This window comes from Miniopterus schreibersii (assembly GCF_964146895.1).
Source record: "Miniopterus schreibersii genome assembly, chromosome: 15".
NCBI classification, from domain to species: Eukaryota; Metazoa; Chordata; class Mammalia; order Chiroptera; family Miniopteridae; genus Miniopterus; species Miniopterus schreibersii.
In genome coordinates this window covers 48,083,040-48,109,995 of record NC_138115.1, presented here as the reverse complement: position 1 = coordinate 48,109,995, position 26,956 = coordinate 48,083,040, and the positions used below count along the sequence as shown (strand labels likewise).

Below are 26,956 nucleotides of genomic sequence, written 5' to 3'. Positions count from 1 at the left end.
GCCTTTGGCTGGAATCAAACCCAGGACCTTGACAGTCCATAGCCAATGCTCTAGCCACTAAGCCAAACTGGCTAGGGCTCCAAACCAGTTTCACACACTACATCTGATTATGGCTCTTTAGTCTTTACTTTTTATTTTGAATTTATAGATTCACAGGAGGTTGCAAAGACAATGGCCTTCACCTGGTTTCCCCCAACAGGTATCTCTTACATAATTATATAAAAATCAGAAAATCAACATTAGTACAATGTGTGTATACTTTGTCGCTTTATCATGACCTATAGATTTGTGTAACCCCCACACTCAAGATACATAACTGTTTCAAAACTACAAAGATCTCCCTAGTGCTACCTCTCCCTCTACCCTTGGCTCCCTCCCACCATCCCCAACTTCTGGCAACCACTAATCTGTTTTCACTTATGTAGTTTTGTCATTTCAGAAAATTATATAAATGAAATCATATACATTTTGACCTTTTGAAATTGGACTCATCATAATTCTACTGAAATTCACTTAAGTCACTGCAGGTATTAATAGATCATTCCATTTTATTGCAGAGTAATAAGTATTCCATGGTATAAACATACCAGTTTGTTCTAACCACACACTGAAGGGTATTTGGGTTACTTACAAATTTTTATTTTGAATAAAACTGCTATGAATAGTTATGTACAGGCTTTCAGGTGAACATAAGTTTTTCTCTGGGATAAGTGCTCAGGAGTGCAAATACTGGGAAGAAACCACCCAACTATTTTCCTGAATGGTTGTGCCATTTAACATTCTTGGCAAATAGGAGATCCAGTTTCTCCACATTCCTGCCAGCATTTGGTGTTAACACTATTTTTTTTTTTAAGCTATTCTATGCAGTTATTTTTAACTTATATCTCCCTAATGGCTAATGATGTCAAACATCTTTTCATTTGCTTATTTGCCATCTATAACTTGGTGAAATGTCTGTTACTTTTGCTCATTCTCTAATTAAATCTATTATTGAGTTTAGAGGATTCTTTGTATAGTCTAGATACAAACCCTGTATGGATATATGATTTAAAAATATTTTGTCTGTAATGTCTTTTTATCTTCTTAAGAGTCTTAAAAGGCAAATCATTTTAATTTTATGAGATCCAACTTATATTTTTTTTCTTTAATGAAGCATGTTTTTAACATAAATCTAAGAGTTCTTTGCTTAGTCTTAGTTCTTGATTTTTTTTTTTTGGTTTTTTTTTTTTACCTATGGACATCCAATTGCTCAAGCATTTGCTGAAAAAGCCCTCTGGTACCGAATTCCTTTTGCATTTTTGTCAAGAATCACCTGGGCACTGAGTGAGTCTATTCCTGGCTTAGCATCATATGGCTTTTTAGTATCTTTTAAAAACGCCCTCATCCACTTTTTATACATTTTACTATATTAAATTTCTATATTAAATTTATATTAAATGCATACTGTATATAAAAGCAGAGAACAGCACAATGAACTCTCAATACATATCCAGCTTCAAAGATTATCACCCTCCCCTTTTCATTATAACAACTTTTTGAAGAACCTAGGGCAGTTTTCTTATACAATATCCCATGTTCTGAATTTTCTTCTCATGGTGTCATTTATCTTGTTCTTTTGCCTCCTGTATTTCCTGTAAACTGGCAATCAAGTCCAAGAAGCCTGATGAATTCAGCTTATACTTTTGGCTTATTGCATCCCATGAGGAGGCATGTTACATGGGTTCTTTCAGCCTTAGTGACACTGCATTTTAATTGGTTAAGAGGTAAATGCTAGATCTTGCCATTATTAAAGTACATCTATCTCTCTGAAATTATTACGTAATCCGGGGTGATTCTTCTGCAGCATGGATATAAAGCAATTTCATATTCATTACCTCATAACAACTTTACGAGGTAGATATTCTTCCTCCTGCTTTACAGATAAGGAAATCAAAGCTCCAAGAAATGAAGGCATTTGTCCAAGGAAAGTTGCAGAACCTGACTCATAACCAGGTCTTAAGACTTTTAACCTTGGGCCCCCCTTCTAGTTTTCACTGTTGGGTACCTTTCATTCTAATGAGGAACCAGCCCTCAAGGAACGTTGGAGTTGGGTTAATAATAATCAACACACCACTTCAACACTATTAGTATTAGAAAACACAATCCTGATATTAAGGTATTAATAGTGCAGCTGCAAAATTGGAGTTTTGAGGATTACAACATAAAATTATCACCTCAAGAATATAGTTTGAATTACATTTACAAATGTACAAAAGGGAAGACTGAATGAATGGTTGGTTTACAGGAAATAATGGGCCCGACTGCCCAGAGGTGGATTCTCAATTGGTTTAATTTGAGTTTGAAGGGCTTGGCTCTGTGTGATTTGAACCAGGAACCTTTTGGTGTACGGATGACACTCCAATGAACTGAGCCACCAGCTAGGGTTCCCTTATACATTTTTAAAGCCATATTTTAAAAGTCTCCTTAGAGTGCTAAATTCCAGTTAGCTATCCACCACACTTCATCTTTCTATGAAAATGAGAGTACCTTTTGAGGTTCACAGAGTCTGAATATTAACTTAATGAACAAACATTATGTCATGTTCTAGACTTTTACTATACCTCTTTTGTCCAACCTTCCTGACAAATCATTTCACAAAGTACTTTCACAAGGACTCTTTGATATAATCCTCATAACAACCCTGTGAGGTAGGCATTATATCAATATTCGACTGGCAGAGAAACTGAGGCTTAGATGCTGACTTAATACCACCACAGAGCAAGTAAGACAAAGGGCCAGTACCTAAACCTCTGTCTTCTGATTCCAAATCCAGTGTTCTTTTTGTCCTCAAACAGCAGACTTTTGCTCACCCAACTCCATGTCTGACATGTCCCAATCATACTGTCTACATAGACTTTCTGCAGCAATGATTCTATCTTCAAAATGTGTAAGATACACATTTTCAGAAATGTTTTAATACAAAGATATTTTTGTTATCACAACATCATTACATCTCATAAGACATAAACCCAATTTCTTCAGAGTCCTCAATTGCTACAAGTTCTCTTTCTAGGTCATAACAAATGGTCTGCAACAGAGTATCCTTTAACTAGAATTTGGTTTGTTTTTGTAGTCTTGAAAGTCTAAAACAGGGGTGGGGAATATCTGGCCCATGGGCTGTATATGGTCTGCAAAATCATTTGGTCTGGCTCTGCCAAGGCAACCACAGGCAGTACTCAAAATTCAATAAACCTAGGAGCTTTTTTCAAAGATAATTTTTAAGTTGATAATTTTGCATGGCCCCCAAATGATGTTATAAAGATCCAAAAGGCCCTTGACAGAAAAAAAGTTCCCCATCCCTACTCTAGAATAACCTTCTTTCACATGCAACTTGCTTTAATATAACAGAGGCAATCATTAATTTTTTCCTTATCAGAACCATATACTGCCATTTCCCCAACAATTACTTAAATAGGCAGGAATTTTATTACACTTTACATATGACACTAGATTTTCTGAATCTCTATCTTGGGCTCAGCTCATTGGCATTTTGAATCCAAGAGAATTCTTCCATGGTATGGATTTTTTGTTGAAGATGAAGGTTTGAAGTCTGAGAGAATTCCTTTTCAGACTCATCACATTCACAAAGTTTTTCAACTGTATGAACTTTCTGATGCACAGTAAGGTTTTTTCTTTGCCTAAAAACTTTACTACAATCATTACACCCATATGGTTTCTCCCCTGTATGGATTCTCTGGTGGCCAACTAAATTCCTCTTAGAAGTAAAAGATTTCCTACACTTCTCACACTCGTATGGTTTTTCCCCAGTGTGCATTCTTTGATGTACAACAAGGTTTTTATTCTGACTGAAGTCTTTTCCACACTCATTACATTTGTAAGGTTTCTCTCCAGTGTGGATTCTTTGATGTACCATAAGATTTCTACTAGAGGTAAGAACTTTTCTACATATATGACATTCGTAGGTTTTCTCTCCACTGTGAATTCTTTGATGTTCAATAAGGTTTCTGTTATAAGTAAAGCCTTTCCCACACTCATTACATGCATACGGTTTCTCGCCAGTGTGGATTCTCTGATGGGCTATAAGGTTTGAGCGGTAACTGAAGACTTTCCCACAATCACTGCATTTATAAGATTTCTCCCTTGTGTGAATCCTCTGATGTCCAATGAGGCTTTTCTTCAGAATGAAGCATTTGCCACACTCATTACACTCATAGGGTTTCTCGCCACTGTGGATTCTCTTATGTTCAATGAGGTTTCTGTTTGAACTAAAAGCTCTTCCACACTCACGGCATTCAAAGGGCTTTTCCCCAGTGTGGATTCTCCGATGTACCAGCAGGCTTGAATTGTAACTGAAAGCCTTCCCACAATCCTCACATTTGTAGGATTTTTCCTGTGTATGAAGTTTCTGATGGACCATGAAACTCTTGCTCATAATGAAGGTTTTCCCACACTCACGACATTCATAGGGCTTCTCCCCATTGTGGAGTCTCTCATGATCAATCAGGTTTCTGTTAGAACCAAAGACCTTACCACAATCCTTACATTCATAGAGATTCTCTCCAGTGTGGAACCTCTGATGTAAAATGAGGCTTTTCTTTAGAATGAAAACTTTCCCACAGTCATTACATTCATAGGGCTTCTCCCCATTGTGGAGTCTCTGGTGATCAAAAAGGTAAGCACTCTGTGTGAAGGCTTTCCCACACTGAGTACATTTATAAGGCTTCTCTCTGCTATGCATCCTCTTATGGTCAATGAGGTTTGACTTAGAATTGAAAATCTTACCACATTTTTTACAACCAAAGGTCTTCTTTTCTGTGTGTACTCTCTGGTGTAAAAGGAGGCTTTTGCTTCGAATAAAAACTTTTCCACATTCTTTACATTTGTACGGGTTCTCTGCACTGTGGAGTCGTTGGTGGTCAATAAGGTAAGTGGTCTGAGCAAAGGTTTTTCCACATTCATCACATTTATAGGGTTTTTCCCCAGAGTGGATTCTCTGGTGCAGAATGAGGCTCTTCTTCAGGATGAAAGCTTTCTGACACTTGTTACATTTATAAGGTTCTTCCCCTTTGTGAAGCCTCTGATGGTCAATGAGGTAAGCATTCTGAGAGAAAACTTTCCCACACTCATTACATTTATACGGTCTCTCCCCAGAATGGCGCCTTAGATGTATAATGAGGCCTGAGTGCCTATAGAAGCCCTTTCCACATTCCTTACATTTATAAGGTTTCTCCCCAGTGTGGATTCTCTGATGGTTTAGAAGGTAAGCACTTTGAGAGAAGGCTTTCCCACATTCATTACACTTATAAGGTTTCTCCCCAGAATGGTTCCGTAAATGCATTAGAAGGCTTGAACGTTGAATAAACCCTTTTCCACACTCCTTACATTTATGAGGTTTCTCACCAGTGTGGATTCTCCGGTGGTTGATAAGATGGGAGATTTTATTGAAATGTTTACAACATATATCACATTTATAAAATTTCTTTCCTTCAGTACCCATTAAACTTTCAGAAAGAGCTGAACCTGAAGTCAAGCTTTCTCCAAATTCCTTCCCCTTCTGGCCTCGTTTTTCTGGGGGAGTCCTTTTCTTCTTGTCTCGTTCATGGAGGGAAACTTTCTTCAGTGTATCTCTTTCACTTGTTTCATTTCCCCACGGACTTGCCGAAATTTGCCATTCACACTCTTCCTCAAAATTGAGGACCTGAGGAATACCTCCTTGAAGTCTTTTTGATGTTCCTTTCTGAGAATCTGCTCTTTGAGATGTGCTTGATTTCACTGTCACCTCCTCATTCTCAGTCATGGTCTCCCATTCTGATAAAAAGAATTAAAAACGCAAATATTACCAAGTCCCTGTGTGAGAACTCTTCACATGACTTTAAACAAGTTAGGATACACTTTTATATGCATACAATAGGAGAAACTTTTCATTAAACACAGATACAAAGCAAAATGCTACACTCACAGAGTATTATAAATGAATTAACACAGAACTCACTCTGATATACATCTAAAACTTTGTCTTCAAGTGGGCAGATGGAAAGACACAAAAGATGCTGAAAAAGTAGATTGCAAGGAAAAATGAGAGAGGACATAGGATTTTGTATAGGTGGTTCAGACCTGAGGATCAGGAAGTTGGATGAAACAAGAAGAATCATTTGGCTTATAAAGAACTGTCTTTTCATTTTCTTCTTGTTAGGAAGATGGGAACTCTAAAAGAAAAAATATATACCTAAGGACTCTGAAAGGCAATCTTTAATTTTGAAGAATCAAGTGCATCAACATTTTTAAATTACTTGAAAGCAATTAACCTCACAAAAAAATTCATTAAAAAGCAACTCAGCCCTAGACAGTTTGGCTCATTGGTTGGAACATCAGCCTGGGGACTGAAGAGTCCTGGGTTTGACGCCAGCCAGGGGCACATGCCTCGGTTGCAGGCTTGATCCCTGAGAAGCATGTGTGGGAGGCAACTAGTCAATGCATCTCTCTCAAATCGATGTTTCTCTCTCTCTCCCTTCCATTCTCTCTGAAGAGCAATGGAAAAGATATCCTCAGGTGAAAATAAAAAAAACAAAAAAAACACAAAAAACACCACAACTTAATGCTTAGCGTTCATCTATTAACTCCCACTATTCTTTTTAAAATTGAGAGGTGGAAAATTTTAAATTCATTTCACAAAAACATCAGGTCTGGGTTAGATTCTCTCACTTAATTAGACGTAAAAGAGAAGAAATACAAAATGAAAAGAAAAAATAGAAAAGAGATTGAAAATATGAAGACATCTAGAAAATGATGAGGCTAAACTGGTTAACCTCCAAGGACCCTTTCTACTCTGTCATTGTTAATGTTAATTTTTAAATGTGGAATTATTATTTTTAAAAATGTTCTGGAAACTTATTTTCACCATCCAAATGTGAGAAAAATTGTGACACTAGTTCCCCAAATTTCTAATAAGCAAGATACAAGGGCAATATACAAAAATCAGTGATATTTCTGTACACTACCACTGAAGAATCCAAAAAGGAAATTAAGAAATAATAGCATCAAAAAGAATAAAAGACTTAGGAATAAATTTTTAAATGCAAAACTTCTGCTCTCAAAAGTATAAAACACCATTGAAAGAAACTGAAGACTGCCCGGCTGGGCATGGCTCAGCGGCTGAGCATCGATCTAGGATCCAGGCAATCAGGGTTCGATTCCTGGTCAGGGCACATGCCCGGGTTGCAGGCTCGATCCCCAGTCGGGGGCATGCAGGAGGCAGCGGATCAATGACTTTCTCATCATTGATGTTTCCATCTCCCTCTCCCTTCCTCTCTCTGAAATCAATAAAGATATATTTAAAAAAAAAGAAAAGAAATTGAAGACTAAACAAAAAGATATCCCATAGATTGAGATAGATGGATTCACAGATTGAAAGAGTTATTGTTAAAATGGCAATACTCCCTGCATTGATCTACAAGCTAAATGTAATCCTTATTAAAATCCCAGCTGGTTCCTTCACAGAAATTGTCAAGCCTATCCTAAAATTCAAATGGAAACTTAAGAGGCCTAGAATAGCTAAAACAATCTTGAAAAAGGACATGGAGGACTCCAACTTCCTGATTTCAAATGTACTATGAAGCAACAGTAACAAGACAGGGTGCCACTGACATAAGGATAACCATATTATCAAAGGAACAGAATGGAGAGCCCAGAAATAAAACCTCATATTTATGGTTAGCTGACTTTTGAAAGGATGTCAAAAAACAGTTCAATAGGGAAAGACTGGCACTGGGATAACTGAATAGCCACATGTAAAAGAATGAGGTTGGACCCTTACCTCACACCACATACGTGTACAAAAATTAACTCAAAATGGATCAAAGACCTAAATGTAAGAGATAAAACTATAAAACTCTTAGAAGACAACAGATATAAATCATCATGACCTTGGATTAGTCAATGGTTTCTTAGACATGATACAACAAAAGAAAAAGTAAATTGGAATTCACCAAAATTAATAACTTTTGTGCTTCACAGAATACCACTGAAAAAGTGAAAAGACAACTGAGAGAATAGGAGAAAATACTTGAAAGTTATATATCTTATAAGGTACCTGTATACCGAATATATAATATAAATAGACATTTTTTCAAAGACATACAAATAGCCAATAAGCACATGAAAATCTGTTTAACATCATCAGCCATCAGGAAATACAAACCAAAACCACAATGAGATATCATTTTAGACCTACTAGGATGACTATAATCAGAAAGACAGAAAGATAGATAATAACAAGTGTTAGTGAAGATTTGGAGAACTTGGAACCCATATACAGTTGCTAAGAGTGTAAAATGGTGCAACAACTTTGGAAAACAATTTGTCAGTTCCTCAAATGATTAAACATAAAAGTTGACATATTACCCAGCAATTCCACTCCTAAGTATACATCCAAGAGAAATGAAAACATATATGTATACACAAAAATTTGTACACAAATGTTCACAGCAGTGTTATTCATAATAGCTCAAAGGTGGAAGCAACTTAAAGGTCCATCGACTGATGAATGGATCAATAAAATGTTATATATCCCTACAAACAAATATTATATGGCCATAAAAAGGAATGAAATATTAATATATGATACAACATGGAGGAACTTTGAAAACATTACACTGGGTAAAAGAATTCAGTCACAAAAAAACACATATTGTATTGATTCCATTTATATGAAATGTGCAGAATGGAACTGGTTGCAGTCGTCTCCATCTCCATCTCAAGAAGCTTGTGCCATTCTCATACCAATTATTTTTCTCTGCCTTATTTATTCTCCCAAACCATGGTAAGCTACTTAATGACAGAATCACATCATTCCCAGAGTTGCCACCACATGATAGATGTTTAATGTTTGCTGAAAGCAAAAACAGCTAACAAAATTTTTTAAATACTCTTACTTTATTACTAACCAAAGAAATCCAATTGGGAATAAATAGATACTATAACTTTAAATAATTATATTAGCACCTTGGCCTGGTAGTTCAGTTGGTTAGAGTGTTGTCCCCATACACCAAGGCTGTGGGTTCGATCTCCAGCCAGGGTACATACGAGAACTAACGAATGCATAAAGAAGTGGAACAACAAATCGATGTTTCTCTCTTTCTCTCCCCCCCACCTTCCCCTCTCTCTCTAAAATCAATAAATGAGAAATAAAGAAAGGTCTCAGGCACAGAGATAATTATTACAGTAATTATCTGAAATAAGAAAACAGCTAACTAAATTATGGCACAAATTATGTAGCCAATATAGATAATATCTACAAAGAATGTGTAATAATATGAGTGAGGAGAAGGCAAAAAATGCAAGCTTTAAAACTGTACACACACACACTCACACAAACACATACTTAAAACATTGCCTAAAAAACTTCAAATACACAGGAAAAAACACAGAAAGGTAATATATTAAAATTTTGGTCGTTTACAAATAGTGGGTTTAAAGACTTTTTTTCCTTCTTTCTAACATTGTTTTCCAAAATAAGTATACACTACTTTCATAATCAGAAAATAAACAAAGGCTGATAAAATAAAGAATTATGGGAAGAAAGGGTCCTTACCTAGGGAGGTCACATTTCCATAATTCTCCAACATTACATCCCAGTACAAGGCCCTCTGAATTGGGCCCAGACATGCCCATTCCTCTGCAGTGAAGCATACTGATACCTCCTCAAACATCACCAACTCCTGAAATAACAGGTATGTGTGTGGTTATCCATGCCCAGGAACTCCCCTACTGAAAGGTTCCTTTCACACTGTGAGGCCATGAGGTGGGCAAGGGATATCAGGGAGATAAAGGGAGACCCCAAGTAAAGTCTGCCTTCTAATAGCATGGACCTTGATTTAGAGACGGGAACTGGACACCAAGCACTAGGATGAAGAGGCACTTGAGCCACAATTAGGTGGTACAGACAGGGCCTTAGGAAGGAAGAAAGATGCAAACCTCACCTGGGGCTGGGCTGTTAGGAGCATGAGTGCCATTAACTGATTTCTTGGGTTCTCTTCCTGGGAAAGGGCAGAAGCTTCGGGGGCAGGAGAATCTGAGGAAGGAGTAAGAGCCGCACTGAGATTTCTGCTGTTCCTGCCCACTACTCCAAGTCTAGTATCCTCTACAAACAGGGAATTCAGAAAGACCCGGAACTCTCCTGCCTAAGCATGATGGCTATGAAACGAACTACAACCCTTTTACAAGTGACCCCCATGTGCAGGGCTGGAATAACACAAAGAGCATTAATAAGGATGGATAAAAGGCCAGAGCCCCAGAAAAGGACAAGAGGTGGCACAGAAAGAGCTTGTTACCATTAGGAATTCATACAGAGGGCAGGAGAGGAAGCAGCTATCTGAGAGCAAAAAGACATGCCACAGTAAAGGTCCAAGAAAACAAAGAAAATCCAAAGCCAAGGCTACTAAATAAGCACCATGTTGAGGATCCTGGAGGTGGAACACTGCTGGGTCAGTAAGAGGATTTGGGCAAACTTCAGCTGGTATGTGGCTACCAGTGGATGCCTGAGGATGTGCTGTTTCCTGAGTGATCATGACATCCTGGAGAGAGTCCTGATCCTGCACAAGGACTGGAACCTGGGAACAAACAAAACAAAATAAGCTGGCTCTTCTTGTACCTCCAGAAAATGGACTCACCTAACCACTGTGGACGTCTTTCTGCCCATAATCTAGAACTGTGAGATCAGAGACCCACCTCAAGTATGGAGCATCAAAACAGCAGAAAAACTTTGCCTTGAGAACAATGGAGCTGCCCTCTAGCCCCACTCATGGCACTGGTGACCTCTCCCAGAGGAGATTGAACAGAATGGTGGAAACAGAAGCCAGACCTGGGTGTGGGTTAGGGAGGGAATGGGAAGTGACAAGCAATAATTAAGAGCATGCGTTTTAGCTTCAGACCTAGTTTTAGACGTGGTTCAATACACTCTTCTACTTATTTACCCCTTTACTTATCCCTTCCTGCTCCAATAGAAGGAACACTAGGAGTCTAAATACTTGGATTTGCTGCCAGCTAGATGGCTGACCTAAGGCAATCCAGTGAACCCTTTTCTACCTCCATTTTCTTCTCTCTCAAATGAGGAGGGTGCATTAGTGATGTTCAATGAAATATACAGCTCTAAAATTCTTCACTTTTATGATTAAAACCAACAAGCCCATCTTTGGTGCCACTGCCAAGTTGAAGTTTTGTTTCAGACTTCTAACAGAAATGTTTCTAGTGGGCTACAGATTGACAGAGATCTCACACATACTAGGAACTGTATTAAGATCTCAATTTAATAGTCAAGGATATAAAAATCTTATCAGAAGCAAATATCTCAACCCAATCCTTTGGCTCACAGAACCCCAAGTAGGGGCACACATGGCAGTCTAACCAGATCTAGAAAGCTTCTTTCCTACTCTCTCACTGCCTTTTAACTCCAGGCTTACATCCTCATTGCAAACAAAGAATACATATGCTTCTGTTTAGGAGAACACTTAGAAACTGTATGTTCTTCAAGTTCTTGAACAAAACTCAGGATTAGCAAGCATCACCCAGGTCAGAGTGCAATCAATGCCTTTGTGCTGATTCTGAACTGGGCCCAAAGTCCCCAATCATAAATTCATTTCTCTGCAAAGAGAGTCTATGGTCTGAATAGCTCATGAACCTGTTTTAATTAGCATTAGGGTTGCTAATGTGCTACTGTTAATGAAAATCACAGACTCACCCTCCAGCCCAGCCTGCCCTGCCTCAAATTTCTCCTTCCTTCCATCCCAAACTCTTCCCCCTCCCCCTTTCTCACTTTTAGTGCTGGTCCATCAAGATCTTTCTGCAGCTCTTCTACCAGGGCCACGGCCTCCTCACCACTACCAGGGCGATGGATCTGCACCCAGGTCCGAATCTCCCCAGGCAGGATGCTCAAGAACTGCTCCAGCACCAGCAGCTCCAGAATCTGGGCCTTGGTGCGTGCTTCTGGCCTCAGCCACCGGCGACAGAGCTCCCGGAGCCGGCTCAGGGCCTCCTGGGGTCCAGATGTCTCATGGTACCGTAACTGTCTAAAGTGCAGATGGGAGGTCTCCCAAACAGAGGAGCTGCTCCCCTGGAAGCTGGTTCCCCATTTCCAGGTATCATCCTTCCCTTTAACAAGACCCTCTTGTCTCAGAGCACTGTGGGCCCAATTTTCTCTTGTCATTGTCTTTATGTAAGGAAGCCTCGTCTCTGGGCCCCTTCAATCCTTGCTTGACTTCTTCTTTAAAGCTTGGAGAACATCATCTGCAAGACGTCAAAAAATCATTGTTAAAGTTAACCCAGTGAAATAACCAAGTTTTCCAGGCCCCAATCAGCTCCCAGTGATGGAGAGAACATCCCCGAATGCAAGGTTCTGGCTCTTAGCAGTGTCTTCTTTGACAGAGCCCCCTGTCCAAGGCTCTGGGGACATTGATACAGGTCAACCAGACCACTGCTGAAACCAGACATGAAATTCCTTTGGTCTTTATTCATGGCACCTCCTCCACCTAATTACAATAAATCCTTTATCCAGTACTCCAACAAGGGGCATCCTGGCTAGCCCTGTGTGATTTTTAACAAATTACCTCACTTCTGAGTCTTAGTCTCTCTCTTTAAAAAAAACAAAAAACTTTATTGATTTCAGAGAGAGGAAGGGAGAGGGGAAGAGAGAGAGAGACATCAATGATGAGAGAGTCATTGATTGGCTGCCTCCTACACATCCCCCACTGGGGATCCAGCCCACAACCCAGGCATGTGCCCTGACCAGGAGTCGAAACCATGACCCTTCAGTGCACAGGATGATGCTCCAACCATCTGAGCCACACCAGCCAGAGCATGAGTCTTAATTTCTTAACCTGCAAAACATGGGTAATAACAGTTCCTATCTTATAGCCTTGTTGTAAGAATTTTATGTCTAAATACATTTTAAATGAAAGAAGTCAATCTGAAAATACTATATACTATACAATTTCAACTATATGGCATTTTCAAAAGGCAAAACTAGAGACACTGTAAAAAGATCAGTGGTGGGCAGGGGGAAAGTGGGATAAATAGGCACAGCACAGAGGATTTTTAGAGCAGTAACTCTGTATGATACTACAGGGTGGGGCAAAAGTAGGTTTACAGTCATTCATATGGAAAATAATACATTAATAAATAATAATATAAGAGTAAGAGTAAACTGTGTTCTGTGTACTCACAACTGTAAACCTACTTCTGCCCCACCCTGTATAATGGTGGATATATGTCACTATATATTTATCAAAACCTATAGGATGTAAAAACAAAGAGTGAACCCTAATGCAGCCTATGGACTTCGTATAATAATGATGTGTCAAAGTAGATTCTTCAGTTCTAACAAATGTAACACTCTCGTGGGGGATGTTAACATGGGGGAGACTATGCACGAGTGGGGACGCGAAGTACAGTGGAACTCTCTGTATTTTCTGTTCAATTTTACCATGAACCTAAAACCGCTCTAAAAAATAAAGTCTATTATAATAAATATATGCATGCACACATACAGTTAGTATGGAAAAAATGGGATTTCTATGTAGGGTTCTACAGTAAATTATCAGGACTCTATTTATTCTTACTTTGCAGGTACAAATAACAAATGTTTAACTATACATTTTGTTTGCTGCATGAACAAGTTCTGAAATCAGGGACTCCAATTCCAAAAGTCCAAAATAATGCCATCTAAGACAACTACTCTAAAGCAATAGTTTCCAAACAATCGTTCATTATCAAGTTTTAACCTGGCAAGCTGTAAAACGAAAATAAAACAATAATTTTATACACACAGTCACTGACAGGTTGGCAACGACCTTTCCTGCGAAGGACAGCATTTATTCTGAGTTTTAGGATTTCAGTCGTGTTAAAACATATTTTCTGAAGTAATAGTGGTACAGGCAGCCTATGTTTGCTTTTTAAATACCGTTACATCACAAAATCAAAAGATGGGACTTGGTCTATCCCTCAAAGAAAAGAAAAAAGTCCCCAGAAGTCCCGGGAGCCACTGCTCCCGGGATTTCTCCAGGAGTTTCTGGGCATCAATCATCCCCAGAGACGACCGGGGACGAGCAGAACGGCCTCGACTGGGGGCCCTGGCAGCCGCTCTCAGGGGGACACTAAATGCTATTTGACTGGGACGCGGGTGCAGACACAGACTCACTGGCGCTGGTGTCAAAACCTCCCCAAGCCGGCAGCTGCCTAAGTCGAGGCCACGGCGTCCACCTCAACCCCGAGCCGAGGGACAGCGCCGGGGGTCAGCAGCGGGAGGGGGGCCCGGCGAGGACAGCGCCGCCCACGCGAGCTCCGGCTCGCCCTCCGCGCACGCCCACCCGACCCCAGCCCACCCCGCTCACCCGGGGCTCCCGCGGCGGCTCCGGCTTTGGGTGCCGTCGCCTAGGCGCGGAGACGCCGAGAAACGACTCGCGAACAGGGCGCGACAGCAGCCGACACCCAGAATAATGGAGGACCAGTGGTCCCGCGACTTCCGGCTGCTCACCACGCCCACCAAGCCCACCCGCCTCTCTAGGAAGCCACATCTCTATGGTTCCTTGCTTTTCCCGGAGGAGGTCCGGGTTCGCCGGGCTCGTGGGGCCTTGGCTCTTGCTTGGTTCCTGCCAGCCAGTGAGTGGGAGGGCTGCTGCCTTCCAGACCTGCGTCCAGGATGCAGAGATGAACCGCAAGGTCCGTGCCCTCAGGACACATGTAGCCTCCTGAAGGAGCTGGACCTTTCGGGTTTTACTTTGCATTTAAATTGAGTTGTTTGGGAGTAATGTCTCATAGTGACCTCCTGGGCACCTTTTCCTACCTATTCTTGAACCTATGGCAGCTCTTACCGTAAATAATAACATGGCTTATAAATGACCCCCTTGTGAATTCGTTTACTTGTTTGTGCATCTCTTGCCCAAATAATGAGATAATGCACCACTTCATCTCTAAGAAGCAAGATCAACACAACCCTTGTCTTGGTGGTTCTCCTGTTCAACTTTGTCTTAACTTGGTTGGAGGGTACAGTTGGTCTTACATTTTGGGGAGGGAAGGATTATACCAGATCCTCTGTCACAGATCAATCACACCCTAATTTGCATTAAAAGCAACGCTGGTAGAGTGGAGTTCTAGAAAAAGGTGAGAAACACAACCATAACATTCAGAGTAGGATTTCCATATTAGCTGATCAAAGTTCTGAGGTCTTAGCCCCATCTTGAACTGTCAGCCCTCTGCCTCCAGCTTCTTCTCAAATACCTATCTCTATGATGTTTATGCCCTTACACCAAGCTAAACATAACTTTTGTTTCCTCTCATAAGACCCTATGGAAAATATCCACAACAATCTCAGTCACCCCCAAAGGACATTTATTGGGTTGACAAAGCCCTGAAGATACTAGGTATACTTATCAGGGGTTTCCAGAGAAACAGAACCATTAGGAGATAGATGGAAGGAACTGGTTCAAATGATCATGGAGGCTGATAAGTCCTAAGAGCCTCAGTAAACAAGCTTGAGACCCAGGAGAGCCAAAGGTACAGCTCCAGTCCAAATCTAAAGGCCTCACAGCAGGAATGTTGATAGTGAAAATCTCAGACTGAGTCCAAAAGCAGGAGAAGACTGTTGTCCCAGCTCAAAAACAGGTAGAAAGAAAACAAATCCTCGCACCACATTTTTGTTTATTCAGGCCTCCAACAGACTGGATGAGGCCTACCCATATTGGGGAGGGCGATCTGCTTTACTCAACCTACCAATTAAAATGTTAACCTCATCCAGAAATACCCTCAAAGACACACCAAGGATAATTTTTAACTAAGTATCTGGGCATCCTATAGTCAAGTTGACCCATAAAATTAACCATCACACCTGGATTTATCCAAATATACTTTAGAGTGTTAATTATAGTTTATCTGGGCCCTGAAGGGCATCCATAGTGGATAGATTCTAGTCAGTGTCACTTAGAAGGACCCAGATTTGGATGTCCATCTTGGGGATACCACCACCACCACCACCACCACCACCACCACCTAACCTTCATCCTCAGGGAGGAATCTTGTAGGAATGAGGGAACTCATAATAAAGGGAAAGTTGAAAAAGGGGACAGGCCACCTGAGAAAAGCCCAACTACTGTCTTAATTACATTATGATCAATGTAGAGGACATTTTGCTGCACTGTCCGGATTCCTCTAGACTGTCCCCTTTTCCCCCACCTCACTAAATGGGCAGGCTGAAAGCCCTCAGTTGTCTGCCCTCTCCAGGACCTATCCTAGTTCAGTCAGCTGGAGAAGTCTTCCTCAACCATGATCAAGCTTCACTTCAAGGTAATGTGGTAGAGCTGGTATTCAATGACTGGTCAATGAAGGGGTATAAAGGCCCAGACCTCTCACCTCAAGTTTGGACAATTTTGAAAGGTTATTCATCCGAGTCTAACCGAGTCTGAAGACAACGGCAACACAGGTAACTCTGTGAGTGCAACACAGCTAACTTCTCCCACTACTAATCCTGCTTTCTTCCCTCTCTCTAGGTGTTAATCCCAATAACGCTTTCCAGTAAATTTGCTGCATGGTATCCTGTCTTAAACTTACTTCCCATAAAGCTCAACTCAAAACAATTAGATAACTCAATTTTTTAAAATAACTGTTCCATGTATACTTAGAAATGTACATGCCTAATTTCATGTTACTTTCACTAGGGGGTAGCCCTATAAACATCCAGCCTTCTCATGGAGATCTCAGTTCCAATTCTCCACCTCTTCTAAGCCCCAAAACTCAAATCCTGCCCTTGCAGCTGATAAAATCTAAGTCCCTTGGACTAAGATCACCAACTGCCTCATGTCACCCAAGGCATCATCACCCACTTACCTTTCTGGCTTTCACTTCGTTTTAGCCTCTGAGGATTCATGTCACTTTCTTAAAAGTCTTTTTAAAGGATGTTTAAGTTTTATCTAGTATTTGAGGTTGTTTTGTAGCCAAAAGGCTTTATGATTATTTGGCTTGCCATACTGTTCTATTGTATCTTTTATTTTTATTTATTTATTTAAAATTAATTTTTTATTATATATATTTTTAATCTTTTTCAATATACCAATCAATATATTTAATAAGTATTTTCACATATTAAATATTCTTTGCAAAAATGAAAGCATTTCCTTTCATGGATATAACAATCTATTAATTTGCCACTGATGGATATATGTGCATTTGAATCAGAAAACACGCCAGAATCACTTCTTCATTCCAAAAACATTTGCTTAAAGAAAAGCAAACCGAACTGTTTTCTTCCTAGTCTGAACAAAGGAAGGAAGTGAAAAGAAAAAAAATCATTGATATTTATAACAAGTAAATAACAACAGATATTTATTAGTGGGATTATAACTACTTCCTGCAAAAAACAGTTTTATGACTCCAGTTTTATAACATAACAGGTAATTAAAGACAGTCTAGTTCCTAAAAACAATCTAACAATATAAGGATGCTATTTTATTTATATTCAATTGAAAAAACCAACGAAGGAAGTCTGTCACTGAGGATACCAAGCTGAAATTTACTTTCAACAGAATTACTCAAACATTTGAAGCTCTTTTGGTTTCAATTTTCTTCTGTTCCAGGTAAACCCTAACAGTACATGCCATCAATTACAAATATCTCTAAACCTAGGGAGACACTCCTCTGTGCAACAACCTATTGGTCATATTTCCTGTTAATCAAGGCTATATAAAATGACTTTATTTCACTCCTTTTCTCTCAACTAAAAAGAAACATATTATTTCTATTCCACACAAGAACAACTCTGCACAACCAGGGTGTCTGTGGTTAAAATATCACCTCTTCATATTCCTCAGGAGTCAGTCCTGCCCCCTGAAGGCAGCAATCTGTTCCAGAGCCTCCAAACCTTGCTCTGAATAACTAGGCAAAGAGGGACTATTATATCATAACATTATGTGTAAGCCACTATCCTATGAAAACAGGATAAAACCAAACAGTCCTTTTTTACACAAATATACCCTTCATACTTTCCACTTCCCTCTTTCCAGTAACAGCAAAGAAGAAACATATATAGTCCTTACAACTAAATTACAAGGTACGGAGAGAGGCCATAAATCTAACTCAGAAAAGCATCTTCCTTATGAAACTGTGATGAAATAACTGTCCAGATACCCTCACCTTTCATAGAAGTGGCTACTCAGAAGAATCCCAACTGGTCTCCCACTCCACACATAGAACCACCACGGTGGGCTGAGGCACTTTGGCATAAGGAAGAAAGGACGGACTTGAAAGTCAGATCTGAGTTCAGATCCTGACTCCAACCACTTATTAGCCAGTCACCTAACCTCACTGACACTCAGTTTTCTTATACAAAGTTCTGGGGATTAAATGAGTTAACATATCCTCAATAGTTCCTGAAACAATAAATCACTATGTGCATAAGATGAATGGCATCAGGCTTAGGGATTCACGGTCTATAAAGGAAGAGGAATGTCTGAGTTAAATGTGGGGAGATTCTAACTGACTGCTCGGCATCCCTTCCTCCTGGGAAAGGTTTTCCCTTAATGATAAAAAGAGAAAGAAACCAGATGAGAGAGTCTCAGCTCCTTGCCTCGCTTCCTGAGTTTGACGGGGTTGTGGGAAGAGCTTGCAGCTGCGGCCACCATCATGCAACCATAAGGTTGCAAAAACAGAAAGACCACGTGCTGAATGTTACGGAGTTAAGATGGAAGCTTGATAAATTGCTGAGTTGCCAAACAAAATTTGGAACTGCTTACCTCTAGGCTTCCCCGTAAGCAAACGATGGTCTTAAGCTTTAAGTACTTGGCTTCATGTTCATTGCACCTGGAAATCCCCGAAATGCCCCCTTAGGGAACACTCTTCTGGAACCACTGGCTAAGCGTTTAGAAACACTGCTCCAATGTCCTCTACTTAAGCTATTATTATTTGCCATGTGCTGAGCTCGTCACACCTTACATGTATCATCAGCCGTCTCATCCTCCCACAGCCCTGTGAGGTAGGCAGTCAGTCCTTTTTTGCAGACACACCCGAGGCTAAGAGCAGTTAGTGACCTGTCCAAAACTGACAAGCTAGTGTGTCAATTTGGGATTAAAACACGTGCGTCTCTCACCCCAAAGTCTACGCTTTTAGCTTCTAACCTCTATATAACATGTGAAGGTGAAGGAGTCTTCCCCTAGTTGCAGATCATGCTGACTGTATCTCTTTAAAGACTATGGACCTGCAATTGTTTCAGTTTCATAAGGACACACTTTTGCTGGTTTTGCAGACATATACTGCAAAGATGGAGCCTCGGCGGGCGTCTATCGTCTGCAGGTCCTTCTGCAGCTGTGGGAAAGGAAATAGTAAATTTGTGCTCTGTTCTACTGACTTAACAGTGATGGAGTAAATGGATATACATTTGGTTGACAACTATAGAGTCAGCTTATCTTAAAGCTGAAAGAAGACCAAGGACTGGTGTTTATGCTTTTACTAAACAGGAAACAGGCTCTAAAAGGAAGTGACTTGTTCACGGTTACACTGCTGCTAGGTGCCAGTATTGGACTTTAGGGTCTACATTCTATGTGCCTCCCCTAACACTGTTTAGCAAAAATGAGCACACTCTCATTGCATTTTGAAAATACCATACTTTTCCCCTAAAATATAAAAGGAGTACATTTTCATTGTAGAAAATCTAAAAAACATAGAAAAGTATAAGGAAGTAAATAGAAATCACATGTAATCCTACCACCCAGAGATAATCACTATAAACATTTCGGTTTGGTATTATTTCATTCTCATTTTTTTCCTATGCATAAATGTGCTGTTGTTTTTTAAATTTGGATCATACGCCATTGTTTTTTCTTTCTTTTATCTTCCATTTTCCAAATCATTTCCCCTATGGCATTAAATATTCTCTAAAAATCCTTACAATGGCTGCAAAACCATTCTATGGATAGACCATCATTGACTTAAACCCTGTACGGTTGAAAACCTAGTTTTCTTCCTGCAATTATATACCTTGCTAGCATGCACATCTCTTCTGTTAATCTGTGTCTTCTTCTGATTACTTTCCCTGTATGGATTCTTAGAAATAGAATTAAGGCTGATAATACTGAAAAACTGCCTTTCTGAAAAGTAGCAATCAGTCCTCCTGCCAACAGCTTATGTTATTCATGAGGTTTCTTTCTCCTCTGTATGTTTTCTCTGGTGTTGAATAAGCTGTGAGCTATAACGGTAGGCTTTCCCACACTCACTGCACTTATAGGGCTTCTCCTTAGTGTGGGTTCGCAAATGTAGAATAACTTGAGAAGTCTGCCTGAAGGTTTTTCCACATTCGTTACATTTATAGGGTTTCTCTCCAGTGTGAACTCTCTGGTGATCAATAAGGTTTCGATTAGAAGTAAAAGCTTTCCCACACTCGTTACATTTGTAAGGTTTCTCTCTACGATGAAGTCTCTGATGTTCATGAAGGGTTTTCCTTAAGATAAAAGCTTTTCCACACTCATCACATTCATAAGGCTTCTCCCCTGTGTGAATTCTCTGATGGTCCATAATCTTTGTGTTAGACACACATGTTTTCCCACATTCCTTACATTTGTAGACTTTTTTCCCTTTGTGCATTCTCTGATGTTGAGTTAGGTTTGAGCTACGGCTAAAGGCTTTCCCGCACTGGATGCACGTGTAGGGCTTCTCCCCAGTGTGAACTCTGTGATGTGAAATGAGACCTGAACTCCGACTGAAAGCTTTCCCACACTCCTTACATTCATAAGTCTTCTCCCCACTGTGGATTCCCTGGTGGCGAATGAGGTGCGACTTACCGCTGAAGGATTTCCCACATTCTCCGCATGTGTAGGGCTTCAGTCCAGTGTGGATTCGCCGATGGACAACAAGGTTGGAGCTATGACTGAAGGCTTTCCCACACTCCTTACACTTATAGGGCTTCTCTCCTGTGTGGATTCGCTCATGCACCGTGAGGTTTGCACTCTGACTAAAGGCTTTCCCACACTCAGTACATACATACTGTCTCCTTTCAGCCTGGATTCTCTCCTTTGTTGCAGAGCACTGATGACCACCTTTTTCAGATTTGTGGCCACTCACTTCTGTGAGTGTCTTATTGTCTTTAACTGTCTTATGTTTGAAGTTTCTTGTCTTTCTCATTTTTTCTTGCTTGGAGCATCCCAGTGGCCTTTTGAAACTTCTCTTTCCCTTCAGTGGAGCTTTCTAGATTTTGACTTTCTTGACAACACCTCTGTGGAGTTCTCTTGAATGTATGAGATTCTGATTTTCCAGGAGTGATACTTTGGAATCAATACCTCCTCAGTCCCAGTTTCCCATCTGACAAAAGAAACAGAAATTGCATATCACCTGTTTTCCATACTAGCAGAAGGAGAATTACCAAGGATAACAGGATGTGGTAGACCACAGGGTCTCCCACAGAAGACAGAGTATTCAAGGGCAGGGGGAACTGATCAACAAAGATGAGAAAATTAGGTCAGACATAGAGGCCACGGTGAAGGCTTATGGATCAATAGGTGCAGCAGGAATTGTTTCCTTAAGAGGAAGTTAAGATGGGGCCAGTGTAGTCAGAAATAAGTGGGAGATTATACTATTATGAGATGCTTCAGGAGGGCAGGGGTTTCTGTTCATTTTGTTCACCAATGTATTCTTAGCACCCAGCAAGCATGGGGAATAATTTTTTTGTTGAATTAATAAACGAAGGAATTAAAGAATCAAGTTGCCTGAAATGATACCAGCCAGAACACTGAAATTATGGGGCAAAAATCATGGATATGATTTGATGATCAATGTTATTCTGAACAGAGGAGTGAAATCTACCCTTAATCTCCTTTCCCCGCTCTACGTTCTTTTTCGACTTTGTTATTTGCTCTCCTGTCAATTCTCTTCTCATTTCCACTTGTCAAGAATATGTTAATATGTTAATACATTTTTCGAGCATTAACATTCATTTCCCCTACTTCCCACACTTCCCTCTACCCCACAGCACATTTATGTTTTTCTGTTTCATGAAGTGGAAAACAGGAGAGAGGCAGCTGGAGTATCCCAAGGAGGAGTAAAGTGACGGAAATAAAAAGAAAGAATCCAAGAGATGCCGCCTAGGAGTAGGGTGAACATATACCCTGATTTTCCCAGGATAGTGTTGGTTGATACCTGTTGTTCTGGCATCACTATTAATAGTGCCCCCCCAGCCCCGCCAACTCACAAAAGCATCTCAGTTTGGACACTAAATTTTGTATCATCCCACCCAAAAGTGAAATTAGAAAACGAATACCTTAGGAAGATTAGCCCAGATGGATTAAAGGTGAAGAAAGAAGGAAGAAGCAAAGGAAATGAGCTGGGAGGAGCCTCAGAGCGCAGCATGGGTGACCATTAGAGGCCTGCACCTTCTTGGTGCCCAGTAAATGTCTATTGAAGGAATGAATGAGTGAATGAGATAGTGAGGCCCTAATCTAGGAAAATGACAGGATAGAGAGCAGTGGAGTCCAGTTATTACGGGGAAGCATACAGACATAGACTAAACGCAGAAAACTCTTTTCCTTTTAAATGAAGGAAAGAGTTCAAGGTCATCAAATCTAGGTCTGAATATCAAGAATGGTACTGTCACTAAGAAGGACAGGGATGTGGGAAAACATTTTTGATAAGAGGAAGAATATTAGGAATGAAAATTTAAGAATGGTAATACAGAATGATAAGATTAGCAAGCTTCTAACTTTAGTTGGAAGGACAGGTAGAGAGAAACAGAAATGCACAAGGATGTGCTATAACGAAGCCCAGGGTGGTTCTGAGGGACCAAAGGAGGAAGCAAGACTTGTCAGGAGATCAGGGAGGACTAGTTTGAGGCCAGTTTCATCAAAAGGAAACCTAACTATCTGACTTCCGCCCCACTGCATGGGAAATTCCCTCAGAAATCCTAGAAGAATTCCCAAGGATTAAGGAGGTGGGGTCTTGGCTAGAGACGTAGAAGGAAGGACAGATGAGGTCATAAGGCCAGCAGGACATTAGGGGAACCCAGGCAACTGTGCACACAAGTGCAATCTCAAGACAATCAACAAATGGATGAAGACCAATGAGGACCCACAGGTCTCTGATCCACAAATCCCTGAGACTGATGGGTGAGTGTTCTGATCTCAGGACCACCATTCATTTAAGGTTATAAGTAACCCACAACAGGCAGAGTCCCGTTGAGACAGACACACACAGTTTACCTAGGGAGGTTGTATTCCTTTAATTTGCCAGGATTGCCTTCCTGTTCAGTCCTTCCGAGCAGTGGTCATGTGGCCCTTGGTCACTGATTCCCTGAAACAGAGTGAAGAACAAGACACAATACTTAAAAATAAACTCCAGAGAAACAGATGAGTAAAAGGTAAAAATTGAAAGGGAGAAGAAAAAGAAACAAAGAAAAGAAATATCAGGGGACTACTTGCTCTGGGGGAAAAGCCTAAGCCTTAAGCATAAAACAAAGATCTGACCATATAGAAATTTCCGTACTTTAGAACACACCATAACAGAACTGTTGTATAAACTAGAGTTGCCTAGTACTCTAACTGCTTGTGTGTACGTGTGTCCCTCCTCAGTGCTCGTATGTGGATCCCACCCAGTGCCTGCTACAAAGAGGGCTCTGTAAATGCTGCGTGATTCGAAATGCTAAATTAAACAAGTTCAGGATTCTACCTGATTCTGTCCGGGTGTAGGCATGGTCAGATGTGCATCCTCCACTCACGACCATCACCATCCCTCCTCCACCTGGTTCATCCCTTTTGTGCTCCGTATTGAACACCATGACAATGCAATTGCATTGTTGGCAATTCTGTCTCAACAGGGCCATCGAAGAGCCTAAATTCCCTACGAGATTGACCTAGTCCAACTATTCAGAGATTCTCAGAATGTCAGAGCTGGAAGGAACCTCCTCAGCTACCTAGTCTTATATCAAAATGTAGAGATGGGAAGACTGGAACTTAGAGAGTGGAGCTGGGACTCAAGTCCAAGTCTCCTGATAAATTTGAGTTTTATTACATCACCCTTTCTCTCATCCCCAAACTCTACTCCTTGAGGTCCTGAGCCCCTCCCCCTCACCTCTCTCTCCTCTTAGACAAATGGCCATCAAAATATGTTCCCTTTCAGCCCATATTCTCTAGCAGGCAGGATTCCTGTCCCCAGACTAACTAATCTCACAGTATAGGTCTCACCTGCCCAGGAGAGAAGGGCATCACTCACTCTCTCCTGTGCACAGCAGCCTCACTCCAGAGGATCTACCCAGCACAGATATTCCCTGATCGCTTCCTTGGGTTTGGTAAGGAAGTTCCTAATGGGGTCTTGAATCACTGTAAACAGATAGAAATTATTGAGTTCTCTGAGTGCTGTACTCCAAGTGGACACTCAGGGCAGTGTCCCTTCCCTGGGTAACTCCCCTTCCTATTGAACTGTGAGCAGTAAGGATGACCATTCCTATTTTAAAGACAAGGAAACAAAGCTCCTGAGGTTGAATAACTTGCTGAAGGTCGCATGGCTAGTGAGAGACAAGCCTTCTGTGTCTGAAGGAAATCTTCATCCATCACACCACGACACTCCCTTTCAGCTGCTCTGTTGATATCTAAAAGTCTCCATATTCTCCTCTAACTGCAAAGTGCATTCCAACTGAGAAGTTCTCTGCTCTTCAGCTTTCCAACAAAAGTTTGCAGAAGGGAGATGAGAGAGGATCTTCGCTGAGTCAAGTGTCTTTAGGGAGACAGGAAAAATAAGGTGTTAAAAGACGGCCAGGGGAATTTTTTTAAATAACTATCCATCTCTTAGGATCACTGGGCCTCAACGTGTTTTGTGTTTGCCTCCCCAGATTCCCGGGCTCCGCTTCTAACCCTTCAAGCTTGTACCTTTTCGGCCCGAACAGAATGTAGCTCTGCCTTGCGCACACCTGAAACCAGGACTTAGCACACTACTTAGGTAGGTGCTCAGTAAGTATTTGTTGAATGAATGAATGAATGAGCGAGTGAGTAACCTTGGGCGAGACTCTGCACTCCTCTCGGGTCCGCTCCCTCACCGGAACACCGCGGGGTTGGATGGGTGACTTAATTCAAACCCTCTAGTGCTGAAAGGTCCTTTGAAAGCCTGGGCTGGACTTCGACCCACCGCTATTACCAGGGCGGCCACTGGCTAGGGGCGGGGACGACACAGTTCTGTCACTACTATTTGCTTGATCAGAGCAGGCAGCCTCGCCTAGTGGGACACAAAACCCAAAACAAAGGGACGACGCCGAACGAGGGGAGGGGGAGGCCCGCAAGGACCCCTAGAGCTGCCGCACCCGGGTCTCCGCAGCGGGCGGCGGTGGAGGGGGGGCTCCCGGTCTGTGTCCCCCACCCACTCCCAGAAACCCCGCCCGGACCCCCACGCCAGGCTGCCACATACCCCTCACGAAAGCGCCTGACCCACATCTTGGAGCAAAGCGCCGAAGGAATTACGTCACCGACACCCCGCTCCCTCGCATCCCAGCCCTCTGGCCCTTCTAGGCAGCGGGAGGTCTCCGCCTCTCTGTGCCCGGGAGGCTGGAGTCCTCGAGCCCCTTCACCAGCCAGTCGGGGATGCGAGCGCGCTCTGGCCCCGCCTCCCGACCAAGTTTTGCCCTACCATTGGCTGGGAGGACGAAAGGGCTTGGCGGGCTCAGCCAATACAAGGAGGGCCCTGGAAGGCGTGGAGCGTGGGAGAGACGTGGGCAGGGCGGGAAGAGGAACCGAGCCACCCGGCGGCCAGGTCGCGTGCCTCCAACTGAGGCTCCCCAAAGTCACGACGCCAGCGCTGGCTGCTGGACGGAAGTCACCTTTCCTTCTGCAGACCCCACGCCTTCCAGTCTCAAAGCTAGGGTCAGCTACCGTTTGTCAGCAGCGTGTAAAAGTAACTTTTTGGTGCCGACTATGTCACTGTTTCAAGAAAATGAACTCGCCGCTCCATGAAGCTTACCTTCAAGTCAGGAGAGACAATAATAAAAAGCACGTAGCACGTGGCAGTGAGGAAGGGGAGAAAGGGAGGGCCGTGGGGCTGCTTCACACATGGCCGGGAGCGAGCCACTGAGGCGCGTAGGTCTCTGGGTCCAGCGTGTCCCTGACGGAGGGAACGTCAGGAAGCAGGGGCCTTACATCAGGAGGAAGGGGGGGCACACATTTCGAACCGTAAGGGGTTTTGGAGGTTAACACAACACTAGGAATTCACAGTCTGTTTGAGGCTGTGTCTCTCAGGCTGTAAGAAAAGATGAAGCTACTTCAAAAGTGTAAAAGTGAATGGGACTTACTGCTGCAATGTACATTGCTTTACAAGTTTATAAGGGGCTTTTTCTTTCATTGGCATTAACTAGGTTAAGCCTCAGTAATTTTTATTTTAAAAAATTATCCTTATTTTCTAGATCAGGAAACTAAAAGCTGGGTATGTGAAATGATTTGCTTATGGTTGCACAGCTAGTAATGGACAGTTTGAGACTTGGATTGGGTCTTCTAACTGCATATCCTATGTTCTTTCATCTACTGCTACACTGCCTCAAACTGCAGAATGCATTTCTCCCAAAGGTATTGAGTTATAACGAGCCATTCATAATCCCCTTTACTCTTTTCAAACTTTATTTTAAAACTTTCAAACATACATATATCCTCTAGCTAGAGTCAACATTTGTTAACATTTTGCCACATTAGTTTTTTTCTCTCCACATACACATACACCTTTTGTTGTTATTGTCGAGCCATTTGAGAATATGTTGAAGAGACCCTTCAACCCTAAATATTGTGGCATACACCTCCAAAGAATAAAGACATCCTTCTACATAACCAAAATACCTGTCACGCTTACAAATTTAAAAATAATTCTATATCAAATGGACCTATTAAATGTCCTATCTATTTCATATTTCAATGTCTCCATTATTTCCCAAATATCTTCTACAACTTTAAAAATCAAAGTTCACTCACTG

At 41.4% G+C, this 26,956-nt stretch overlaps 1 protein-coding gene across 8 annotated transcripts; it reads right to left on the bottom strand.

The window, feature by feature from the left end:
- Positions 1 to 107: 107 nt before the first annotated feature.
- On the bottom strand, positions 108 to 25,466 carry LOC308568190 (uncharacterized protein). 8 transcript variants are annotated; one of them, XM_081160800.1, is made up of 11 exons: positions 25,411 to 25,466; positions 23,683 to 24,726; positions 23,217 to 23,307; positions 20,811 to 21,327; positions 19,152 to 19,338; positions 18,172 to 18,251; positions 11,810 to 12,279; positions 10,448 to 10,607; positions 9,978 to 10,069; positions 9,590 to 9,716; positions 108 to 5,808 (listed from the first exon to the last, which is right to left on the bottom strand). In XM_081160800.1, the coding sequence occupies exons 7-11, from the start codon at positions 12,197 to 12,199 to the stop codon at positions 3,503 to 3,505; spliced, it is 3,075 nt and encodes a 1,024-aa protein (XP_081016926.1). In that variant the 5' UTR covers positions 12,200 to 12,279; positions 18,172 to 18,251; positions 19,152 to 19,338; positions 20,811 to 21,327; positions 23,217 to 23,307; positions 23,683 to 24,726; positions 25,411 to 25,466; the 3' UTR covers positions 108 to 3,502. The 8 variants fall into 8 exon arrangements, with proteins under 8 accessions (XP_081016926.1, XP_081016925.1, XP_081016927.1 ...); XM_081160799.1 differs by having other exon boundaries at positions 18,172 to 19,338; XM_081160801.1 differs by lacking the exon at positions 18,172 to 18,251.
- Between the last annotated feature and the right edge of the window lie 1,490 nt (positions 25,467 to 26,956).